Below are 11,918 nucleotides of genomic sequence, written 5' to 3'. Positions count from 1 at the left end.
AATACCGATTAAAAAGCCGAAATAAATATTAAAAATGACTACAATTTGAATAAAAATGTTGAATAAAAGGTAAAACCATAATGTGCCAACCAAACACGTATTTATTTTTCCATTTAAGTAGAAATAAATAATCTACTTTTATTGCCAGATCTATTCTTGCTGCCGCTTGATTTGGGTTTATTGTCACCGTGCATGGCATTAAATAAATAGATGTCTAAAATATGCACAAACTAAAAGCACATCAAAAAAAGGCATCATTTAATCCTATATATAATACTCCTTTAAAACATTTAATTTGCCTCCTTTGCCACCAGGTTCAGGGCCACCAAAGATATTAAATTATGATATATTTCAGTCCACTGACTTTACAATTCTGACTTTAATATAAGATTTTTAAATTTCAATCCTGAAGTCTGAAGGATAAAAGTCAAAAACAGCTGTGTCATGTCCCTGATCCTCTTCCGTAGAAAGACAGAGGTGGGAAACAGGAATGAACCATCTTGCATCGAACTTTTTTTTAATCTTTAGCGACATATGCTAAAAACCGATTTCTGTGCATTTTCACAGTAAAGCCAGTGTAAGTCAGTGTATTCTCTCTGTTCTTCAGCAGATAATACTTTGCACATAAATCTGAAAGTGCAATTAATATAACACAGATGTGCCAGACTTGACAGTAAAATGTGCTGCGTTAACACCAGTTTGGACTGTGGACGCCTTTTGTAGTTAAGCAGCCAACGTTTTCTTCTATTTTGCCAAAGTTTGCAGGCTGAAAGTACAATCGAGGTTGATGGTTTTTGTTGTTGTTTTTTTTTCTGTAAAAAAATTGCAGCTCCACAAACTCTTTAGATTGCTTAATTATTAAAGGCAATAATTATTTACAATGAACACTTGATAGTTGGGGTATTTATTGCAGCCATGCATTGAGTAATCGACTAGCTACATTAAAGCCAGTGTAACTTGCAGCAAAAAGCAGCAGCTGATGGGGTAATGGTAATACTGCATACTGCAAAAATAGGAGATGGCCTCCATGTCAGCAAAGTGAAGGTTATTTTTTTCACTCCCAATGTCCATGTGAAGTTTGCTAACATTAACCACAACAAGCTACTAGTCCTAAAGTGCCTGTCTGGTCATTGCACTCCCACCTTCATCCATGCAACAGGCTAACACACAGTATTACTGTGTCCTCAGAAACATGTCCTCAGGTTCTCTGGGCAGACGGCTTGTGGCATGTCTCCTGAACATTTCAGAAGGCCGCAGGAAAGACCTGGTGGAGCAGGTGGCCAAGGCAGCCCTGTTTAATCCCGAAGGTAAGCTGTACATTATACTGCAGTAAGGGGAGTATGAATAACAGAACAGACTCATATTTCCACCTTGGAATTGCTTACAGCGCACTTTATCGTAGATCTCCTGTGCACACGCTTGTCCTTCATAAAATATTCAGGATGTGCCTTTTTAGGTTAAAGAAAAAAAACCACATGATCACATATTGATGAGATGGAAAGAATGAGGTCGGGTTTACTTTAGTTAGGAGACAAATCTACCTCATTAGTTAACTGATTTGTACTTGTGACATCACAGTATAACTAACTTGTTTTCTGCCTCGTTCTCCACAATGCAACCAATTATATAGTGATGCTCATAGCAAACAGCAAATTATGTATTTCCAAAATCATTCATACTTATTATACATCAGGAGTGAGACGAGAGGGCACCACAGTGCTGAACATCTTTAATGACCGTGATTACAACCGCTCCGTCATCACCATTGTGGCCAGCATCGACTCTATCAGTAAGTATTTAATCTTTAGGCTTTGTGCTGAAACCTCATTAGGAAATATAAATGTTACATTCATTTTCCTCCTCCTGAGAAAAGGATGGAGTCGAGCGCTTGCAGTAGCAACTCTGCAAAGCAAGGATTCGGTCTCTGTCCCCTGCTTTCCAATCGTCTGAGTGGGGAGAAAAATCCTTTAATAAGCTTTGTCAGGGATTTAAACACAAAACGTTCAGAATGAAAATGTTCCTGTCAAAGATCATAGTGAAAAGTTTAACGTACTGAATCCTTAACTACAACCCAACATTGTGACAATGGAGACAAAGCAGCTGAGGTTTACAGTTCTCCACTCACCTGCAGACAAATACATGAGCTTTATTCCCCCAGAAGTACAAAATCTCTGATCTGTCCTCTACACAAAAAACAGTTTGAGAGAAACCGTTTCCTATGTAGAGGTATCTTTGAGGTCATTTGTTGTTGATCCCAGGGGAGGCCATTCTGTCAGCGTGTGAGAAAGCATTCGGGCTGATCGACATGCGCACTCACACAGGGATCCATCCATGTATGGGTGCTGTGGACCTTGTGCCCATCTACCCCCTGGGGGAGGAGGTGGGAAAGGAGGACTGTGCCAAAGAGGCTCAAGGTGAGACGCTAAGTGTGCACGTGTGTGTTAATGCACTTTAAAATGTTCTGCTCTATTGAGTTTGCTTCATGTGGGTTCAACCTACATGAAGCTAAAGCTCATCCAAGTGCTATTTAGCCTAGCCAGGTGGACAAAATAATAGAAATTCCTATCCCTATGATGCAAAAAAAAAAAAAGGAACACAAACTACAGCCACCAAAATGATCATCTAAACAAATCATCACCTCTTTAAAACTGTTTGCACATAAAAGAGAATTACTTGCTGGATTGTTGTATCAGACTGCATTCAGTGTACATAACAACAAGCCACTGTATTGTGCGTTGTATCTGTTATTTAGCTTTTGGGCACAGTCACTGCATGTGCCCATTGTTTGGCATCCTGCTCCGGACAGAGGCGAGGATGTTTGGACTCTCAGTCGTTCAGATAAAATTACCACAAAGTGTGTGTGCACACAGTGATGGCACACGCACCAGATGAGGAAATTGCAGTTTTCCTCCTCAAATTCTCATCTTGTTTTCTATACGTCAGCAATTTAGTGAGTATCAAAAGCTGCCTCTGTCTCCCTGATGCTGGATATTGTGAGTGTGTATTGACGGTGATACAGGCTGAAGATGTGACGCATTCTTTGTCTTCCTGTGCTGTTGATTAGTTTCACAGTTTAGCAGCTGATTTAGCAGCCATGTGTTTTGCTAATCATGAGCAGCAAGTCAGCATGTGACCTGCATGTCTGAAGTGTGCGCTCAGTATGCTAATCTGAGAAGTGTGCTTGCAGAATAATAATTGGCTCTGACTAACGATTATTATTTATGCATGCATGCCTATAATAAATGGCCCATGTGTCCCTAATTTTTCCTGCAGTCTGAGTTCCCTCCCTTGGTTGTGTCACACTCTTAGGCCCTCATGTTTCTGAAATTCTGTGCACGTGTTGATTAATTTGACATGTCTGTGTTCTTGCCTGGGCTCAGCTGTGGCTCAGGGACTCACGGAGAGAGTCCCGGGCACCAGTGTCTTCCTGTTTGGCTGGGCAGACTCCCCCATCCATCGGGGGCTGGCACAAAGAAGGAAGGAGATGGGCTGGTTCAACAAAAAGCCAGACCTGCAGGCGATCAGGCCCGATGTGGGGCCACAGCCCCAAAAACGATTTGGCCTCACAGGTGAGCCAGCATGAGAACAAATTCTAAAAGCTGTGTGTGCGGACGCTGCTATTGTAGGTGAACGGTTTAACCTGAAAGAAAGGTAAGAATGACTCTTTGCTAGGATTCTACAGTACAGGTGACGTCTTACAAAACTGTATTTGTTACAGCTGACACCAGGCCATGTTTCTTCTCTTGACATTCTCAAAGAATCCCACACATATCACACTGAAACATTTCAAAACTGCACCTCCCTTGTCTCTTTAACCCTGTTTTTTTCTTTTAACTTTGATCTTTTTTTATGTTACTTTTTGTGTCTTATTGTTACAAATGTTCTGGGAAATCCAGGTCTGACTTTACAAAAATAGAGGAAGACAGATCATTTTGCAAGTGTTGTGTAGCTGTGACCTGGCTGATGTCCTGCAGGGGTGGGGGCCAGTCCATACGTCATGAACTGCAACGTCACTATCGACACCCAGGACATCGCCACGGGTCGCCGCATCGCCTCTGCTATTAGAGAGTCGAGCCCAGGGGGCCTGCCTGGGTTGCAGGTGCTGGCTTTGCCACATGAGGGCACTGTGGAAATTGCCTGTAATGTGGAAAGCGTGAAGGGGAACCCGCCTACTCACATGACAGCAGGTGAACCCTGGCCGTCTTTCTGCATTGATGGCCAGTCATACTGCCACGCTCCAGCTTCCCTCATCACGGCAAGGGTTGCGGAGCTAGCAGGGAAGCAAAGGGTTGGCACAATGAGCACAGCGTTGGTGGGGTTCACCCCCCTTGAGTGCAGGGGCTTAGCAGAGTTAGCGCTGTCTCAAGGAAGCGCTGAATTCTGGAGAGAGCAGCACAGGATTCGGATGTGAAAACGAATTCATGCTAAAACCAGAGTAACCTCAAACAAGTATTTTGTTTGATTTGATTTTATAACTATAAAGATTTGATAGGGGTTAATTGCTGACAATGACTGTATGAGCCAACCAGGGTTTCCTGTGTTTTTCTGTTAATGTCTTGTAAGGTTAATTAGATTAGGAAGCGTACGTATAGGTGTACTGATGACGTCATTAGTGACGTCACATGGCTTTGATGTTTGCCCCTATAGTTTGCCTTTGTAGTTTACCTGAGAGAGAGACAGTAAACAGGCCATCAGATACGAGTAAGATTGTACAATGACTGTGTTTACATGCACTTAAGAAACCTGGTTACTGGAAATCAGCTGAAGATAATCTGATTTCTCATCCATCTCCGACTTATTTCGGAAGCCTGTTGCACAGATTTTAATTATGTAGTGAAAGAAAACGCTGCTTTCTCACTTTCACTGACTATTGTAATTTCAGTTTTGAAAATGCAAATAAAAAGAAACACTTTTCTCCAAACACTGAACTTGTTCTTTCTTATTACAGCCCCATTTACAGCAGAGTTTGTTAGCAGCAGGTCTGCTAATGTATTTGATCGTGATTGTTACAAAGTAAAAAAAAAAATTAACCTCTTTAATGTTTAATGATATTACACAAAGATTGTTTTTTTTTTGATGGTTATAATCACATTTCCAGCAGTAATGTAGGTCAGAAATACATGTGTAGAGACGGTGAGCAACTGTGTGATCACATTTTTACTAGAAAGATCACAGTAAATAAAATAGCTCGTCAATATTTCCTCACTTGTGTGTATAGAGTCTATCTAATCTGACTCTAAAGGTGGAACTGATTAAAATGTTTTTATTCCTGAAATTCATCTCTATGCAGCCAATTCAGTCAATCATCCTCCAGAGTGAAATTTACATTTTTTTGTCATTTCCTGTTTTGAGCAAATTGGACACTTATGTTTACTGACGAGTCTCTGCTGATGAGCGTTTTCCCATCATTTTTTACCATTAGCCACTTACCATGCATGACTCTGTGGGAGAGTCACCGTGTGTGTGTGTGTGTGTGTGTGTGTGTGTGTTTGAGAGAGAGAGAGAGAAACAGCAATTGTCAGAAGTCATGGACAGAATCTTTGAGAACTTCCAGCGTTTGACAGCATTTGGATGTTACATTGAAACTTATGCACTTGTACAACCCAGCATGGATATGTATAATTTTTAAACCTACTCAACATCATTTTTTTTTTTTTTTTTTGTCAATTCTCCAAATACTGTAAGCTCATGATGTAAAAGATTAACCATTGAATGAAGCACATTTGGACATGAGGACATCAGGTCAGGAATTAACTGCAGTGAAATGATTCCACTCTTTTTCTTGCATAAGAAGGATGATGCACTGAAGAACAGCACATGAATAAAGTAACGATGTATGAATTTGAGTTGGTGGGTAACAACAATAGCTCAGACTATAGGAATGAAGGGTTAAGAAGTTTGAAAAGCCACGTCATTATGTAATGTTTAATTTGTGCCATATGTAAAGGAAATTGGGTTTTTCCAGAGCCAGCAACTGCTTAATCTGCATACAGAGAGTGGGTGTTAATCTGTTCAGCTTTACACACAAACCCAGGTGGTGGGATTCGTATTTCTTTCCAGTGAGGTTGGTATTCTTCAGTGTCAATGTTTGAATTTACTGGGCTTTCACTATGTTGTGTAATTTTTCGGTTTCTGCATTTGAGATTATATAAGAGCGTCCCCTTGAGGTTGAATAAGCTGCTCGAACATTCACCTCTTTGTACGCCATCCAGCTGAGGCTCGTAGTCACACGAGCCAGGCACCCAACTGCAGCGCAGCTTTGTTTCATGCATACATACATGACCCGCACGCTTTCTCTCTCTCACACACACTTTCTGTCTCTCTCTTCCCTCCTTCTGTGCTGTCTTGTGTATCAAGACACACATGCATACACATTTACTCTATGGATGGTGCACACACACACACACACACACACACACACAGACATAGCTACACAAACACTTAGCCTGCCACGCTTGGGAGCATCAAAGCCTAATCTAGGTCACAGCATAAGCCCAGAGGTATCCTGGCCTCCTTCACACACACACACACACACACACACACACACACACAAACTCCTATGCACACGTGAAAATTGGCAAGCAAAATCACATGTGTGGCATATAAAATCCATTTAGACTCAACAATTTTTCACTGAGCTAACTGTGAAAGGATTTTCATTATGACATCAGACACACCTCACACTGCAGGAAAAATTGAAGACTATAAATAAATCCAGCGAATTTGATATTTTCCAACAAATCCAGCCCCCATTCTCATCTCCTTGCCCTCCTTCCCAAATAACCTTGTTGGTTATGTGACTCAGTTTAATGGCTCTCATGACTGTCACAGGGCCATAATTTTCCTTGATTACATGCTCTTTGGGATCCTTCCACAGGAATTAACATAAATTCAAATGACATTTTTCATATCAAGCCTAGCCGAGATTAATTTTTTGGCTGTAATCTGCTTTAAATGAAGACATTGATCTTCCTGTGTGCTGCAGTTAATGTGCATCCTCGCAACAAAGCACCATAGGATCCCTTTGATATGACTTAGCCTGACAGCATATCATCTCCGATGCAACTACGTGTCACAGCCCAGAAATAGAGGAGCTTATTTCTTTACATCAGTCTCCAGCCTTCTATAAATATTCCAAAGTGCTCTGTTCTCTCCCTCCCTTCCTTTTTGCCTTTCTTGTTTCTTTCTCTGTTCAACCCCTCCCTCCCCTTCCCTTTCTCCCCCTTCTCTCTGTTTGTCCATTTCTTTTTCTACACCCTCTCTACCTCCCACATCTTCTCTTTTTCCTTTTCAACTGTTGTATAATGTAGAGAAATGTGTGTCTCTTCTCTCTAGAAAGAGGCGATAGCGATAAGAGGGAACAAAAACCCTCTGTGGTTGGTATCTGTTCTATGCCTAAGGGTTTATTTTTTTCCCCTCGGTCCATCCCGTGGGGCAATTTAGCAGGAGAGCAGTGTTTTTTTTTTATCATATCACATATAGAAATGACCTCCTTCTTTCCTTAATTACTGTATTACCACTGCAGATTTCCAACAGTCAACTACTGTTTGACGGTTAATCACAGCCATTAATCTCATCTACAACGGCCCAGACGTTTGACTCATAAACAGGACCGTTTCCAAGACAAAGAGGAAAAGCAGATTTTCATCTAAAGCAACTCCTAGTTTGATGCTACTGAGCCCAATATGCAAAGTGCAGGGTGACATCCTCCCTAACCTATCGGTGTGGGAAGTAAGCGTGCCACCTATGAAGTCAGCAGTCCCCAACCCCCACCCCAAACACATGTTCAACATCCTCTGGGCACAGGCTGAGCGGAGCACTGAGATACAGCTGAGAATTAGAGAGAGAGGAGAGGGAGAGTAGTGAAGTGGAAATATGGGTGAGCATAAGAGAAAGACAGAAATAGAGCGATAAAGCAGTGACTCAGGCAGCGGCAGAGAGAGGAGGAGAAATAGAAGGGTTTTCTTTCACTGAGGTCGGTGATGCTTCATGCAGACAGGGTTGTTTTCTTGTAGCACAGCGCTCTCGTCGTGTGGATGCCAGAAACCTCATGGATTTGCTGAGTCTCGGTGGAATACGTTGCATCTAGATGCAAAACAACGGCAGACAGAGGATGCGACTGTGGCTGGATGCTAGGATCCATGTGGGCCTGTGACGTCTGCTCTCCCCTGTGTGGATACCTTCTTCCCCATAAGGATGCCTCCAGTAGCCCTGACCCAGATTGGGGAGTCGTGGCTCTGCGTCGTGGGCTGCTCCTACTTGGTAGATCTGTGAATGTGATGTGGACGAGTCATACTCTACACCTCGGCGGTGACCGCTCAGCCCTCTGCTTCTGCTGACATCTGTTTCCGTGGATACACACAGCGACCAGTAAAGGTGAGGATGCATCGCTTTGACCTGCACACTTACATGTCAAGCTGATGGGTTTTGTGTGTATATGCCTTTGTACATCAGCACAGTCTTGTAGATCCATTATCTATGTCCCACACATGTGCCTAATCCTTATTTCTGTGGATTTTTCAATTTCAGGGGTTTCACAGGGTGTCATAATGTTGCTAAAAAGAATTTGAATGCCACAATGTATGCATGCACTGTGCAGAATAGCTCCATGTATAATGTATGGCCTAAGAGATGCCATGGGAGCAACAAGTACCGAGTACCAAGAAAAGTAGGCTAGGATGCCACAGACAGAGACCTGTATACATAATTCATTAAACTCTTTTTGTTTTTTGAAAGCATTAGCTTTTAGCTTGCACGGAGATGGACACTCATACAGTAGGAAAGATACATTTTATTCAGCTTGATCCCAACAGAACCAAATGCTGCCACTAAACAAAGACCTTACCAAGCCCATTCCACAGCGTAAGCCATTTCAATGTCATTTAATTTCATTCAGAGCTCTTAAAGATTCATTACATGCATCATAGATCAGCATGTCTTCCACCGGTAGCTATAGCAGTGAGTGTCAATTAACCAAAGGTCAGATACTTTGACCAGAAGTCAGAGAGAGGTCAGCTGGTTAGCTCATTTCTTTTAGTCATAGATGATTGAGTCCATTAACTTTTGATTCCATCTTTCACAATTTCCTTCTTTTAAACAGATTTAGTAGTTTTAGATGTGAATAAATGTATTTCAATTTATTGCTCATAATAACCATGCAGTCGCTAAAACCAACATGGAATCTTTTCTACTCACGTTGGTCACTTGTGAGTCAGCAGCCTGGATTAACTTGTTCATCTGTGCCATAGACCTCTGTTGTCGTCCAAAAACTATTAAAAACACCTTAGCTAGACCCACTGTTCTACTGGGTGACACCTTAATCGGCCACATCATTAAGAACGACCGGTGGTTTTCATATAAAAATATGATGAGTCATTTTGTAAAATATTATGAACTAATGCAAGCTGATATATCATTGTGTTGTCCACCTTAAAAACAGCTCCACTTTTACCAACAGAGACCTTTAATTATTATTTTTTATTAATTACTGTACATGTTTGACCATTTGTACTTTAAATAAAATGGAGATAATCTACTTAGAACTTTTACTTGAGTAAAAGATTTTAAGAGCTACTTGTAGTGGGTTTTTTTTTTATTCTTGTACTTTTGGCAGGGGCACTGATGTTGTGTACTTCTACCTCCTTAGAAGGGAGAGGAGGATTGATATATATGTTTTAATACATTGAATATTTGAAATGAAAACAAAAGTCTCCACAAGTGTCTGACAGCTGGGTTTAGCTGGTTATCCTATTCTTCCTGGCTTCCAGGCTCCATCAGGTTGGATGAATCTTCATATCTTTCCACAGATATTGATTGGGGTTCAAGGGCTGTGACACACCAAGCTAACGCTTGGTCACTGGACACTCTAGGGCTGTTGGTGAGCGTCCAACAACCAAGATTGTTTGGTGCATCCCGCACTGCTGGCACTAGTTGTTCCCCATAAGTGGGTTTCACCTGATTCAGCATGTTGAATCAGCGTCTGCCCCATTGGTGAGAGACAAATAACTCTGATTAACGGTAAGGAAACACAGCGGTTTGTCTTTGTCACCACTACTTCTGGGCTTTAGTTGAACTACTCAAGGACCTTCAAAGATTTCTGAAGCCATTTAAACATTGTCTATATGCTGTTTCACTCTCACAGCTTTACAAATGCATTTATAAATTCGTGCCTGACTACAAGATGATATTGTTGATGGTGCTAAGTCTCTAAATGCTTCAATTCGTTAAACTGTCCAAAGACTATTGCATTGGACTGTACATTTTCTAAAGGTAAGCTTGTTTTGTATGTTTTGCTCAGTATTTTATTTGTATTTTTCTGCTGATCAGATTTGCACATTGGACCTAAATTTACAAATGTTGCATGTAATGTAAATTCCATTGTGAAAGATGTTTATAGTGTTGCACTTTGTTGGTCACATGAAAGCTGACAGAAACTGTTGTCAGAGCTATTGAGCGACCTTTGAACCCTGGCTCCATCCTCACCTGCAGACAGCTGGCTGATCATGGTGTGATGTGACTTTGCGTGGAGGAGAAAGTTTCAGTAGATGGTCGACTATCTATATATAGACATCATACATATACAAGCACGTTGCAGAATCAACTCCCAATTTTAGATTTTGAAGATGACGGATAGAGAAAGACATCTCTTCAGTTTGTTTCGTATACTTTAACAGCAAATTTTCATAATCTACATTTTCCCCTCCACACAGTTGCTGTTCTGTATGCATCATAGATAGTCAAAGCTTATGATAAAAATGTATCTCAAGATCAAAACACTAAATACTGATACTGGTCCAAATGTCTGAGTCAGTGCAATAAGTTACGACTACACATAATGTGATCATATCATATCACATCATTTTGCATCTTAATTTTGGTACCAACAAGGCCATAAATGTTCAAAGTTTTAGTCTTGTTGCAGCTGGCATTTTGCAGCCTGTAAATGTGTTTTAGATTGTATTGTGTGGTTATAAATGTGCCTTCAAACATCCCCTTATAAGTGATTTTACAAAGAATGAACTGACCTAAAGAGCATGAAGTGAACTATTAGGCAATTACAGAAACTCTGTAGATAACAGTCTTAATGGGGTTTGACTCTATGTCAGCAAGGGTCTCATGCTGCCATGTACGGCGATATATTAGTTTGACTGTAGCATGTTTGTGTGGGTTTCGTGCTGGTCACAGTTGTAATACAGCTGTGGTTCCAGTGGTTGCTATGTATTGTACCAGACTTATTATCAGCCCACTCATGATGCTATACTTTCGTAGTGAAACAGAAAGCTGCAGTAGAAAGCAGTAACAGGAGATGTGGCTAAACATAGAGCTGAAGCAACTTAAGTGACAGCTGTGAATTACAGTGAAAGAAACAAGTGAACAACTAGGCCCTGTCCCTTGTGGCAAACAAACAAAAAAAAATCGCCAAACAAATGTAACTGCTTCACTGATATGACAGTCAGGTTGAAGAAGAAGAGTTTGTTAATCCTCATAGCGCATGTGTTGCTACTGCAAGACCTGTACTACATCATCCAGGAAGTGAATAGTCTCATTAAAAAATAGAAAACGTCTTGGGAGTATTACTGTGGAAACATAGTTAAACTGACCTCAGTGTAAAAGGAGAAGAGTACAGTAGCTCAGAGCAAGTGGATAAACATTGTCTGTTTCTGCATTTGTTTTCTGTTAGGTGCATTGAAGCAGACTGTCTCATGCATTTGATTGGAAGGCAAGACGAGAGGCCATTGTGCAGCCCCATAAAAAGGGGTCATTGGTAGCCTAAAGGTAGAAGAAAGGCTTTATTTGGGGGGGGTTCTCAATACTAGTCACGGAGATGTGGGTAAGATGTGGGTAATGTTATTTTTCTCAAAGTCATTGTAGATGTCTGCCAGCGCTGAATGGCAACATTAGCAACTAGTTAAGAAAGA

At 41.1% G+C, this 11,918-nt stretch overlaps 2 protein-coding genes across 13 annotated transcripts in view; both read left to right on the top strand.

Moving 5' to 3' along the window:
- Positions 1-410: 410 nt before the first annotated feature.
- ftcdnl1 (formiminotransferase cyclodeaminase N-terminal like 1) lies at positions 411-4,916 on the top strand. Of its 4 annotated transcripts, none has more exons than XM_067514858.1 (6): positions 411-577; positions 1,189-1,307; positions 1,694-1,789; positions 2,259-2,414; positions 3,381-3,569; positions 3,897-4,111. In XM_067514858.1, the coding sequence occupies exons 2-6, from the start codon at positions 1,193-1,195 to the stop codon at positions 3,914-3,916; spliced, it is 576 nt and encodes a 191-aa protein (XP_067370959.1). In that variant the 5' UTR covers positions 411-577; positions 1,189-1,192; the 3' UTR covers positions 3,917-4,111. The 4 variants fall into 4 exon arrangements, with proteins under 4 accessions (XP_067370959.1, XP_067370956.1, XP_067370957.1 ...); XM_067514855.1 differs by having other exon boundaries at positions 429-577; positions 3,975-4,916; XM_067514856.1 differs by lacking the exon at positions 411-577 and adding an exon at positions 584-722 and having other exon boundaries at positions 3,975-4,916.
- A 2,519-nt stretch (positions 4,917-7,435) lies between these two features.
- Positions 7,436-11,918, top strand: part of LOC137133192 (nck-associated protein 5-like) — a 74,894-nt gene continuing 70,411 nt past the window's right edge. For 5 of the 9 annotated variants that reach the window (XM_067516534.1, XM_067516531.1, XM_067516533.1 and 2 more), the window contains exon 1: positions 7,436-8,376. The gene's annotated coding sequence lies outside the window, so the exon portion shown is untranslated. The remainder of the gene's footprint in view (positions 8,377-11,918) is intronic. The other 4 variants (XM_067516529.1, XM_067516527.1, XM_067516530.1 and 1 more) reach the window with 3 other exon arrangements.

The sequence above is a fragment of the Channa argus genome, chromosome 9 (assembly GCF_033026475.1).
Source record: "Channa argus isolate prfri chromosome 9, Channa argus male v1.0, whole genome shotgun sequence".
Lineage (NCBI taxonomy): Eukaryota > Metazoa > Chordata > Actinopteri > Anabantiformes > Channidae > Channa > Channa argus.
This window is presented reverse-complemented; position numbering and strand designations above follow the sequence as displayed.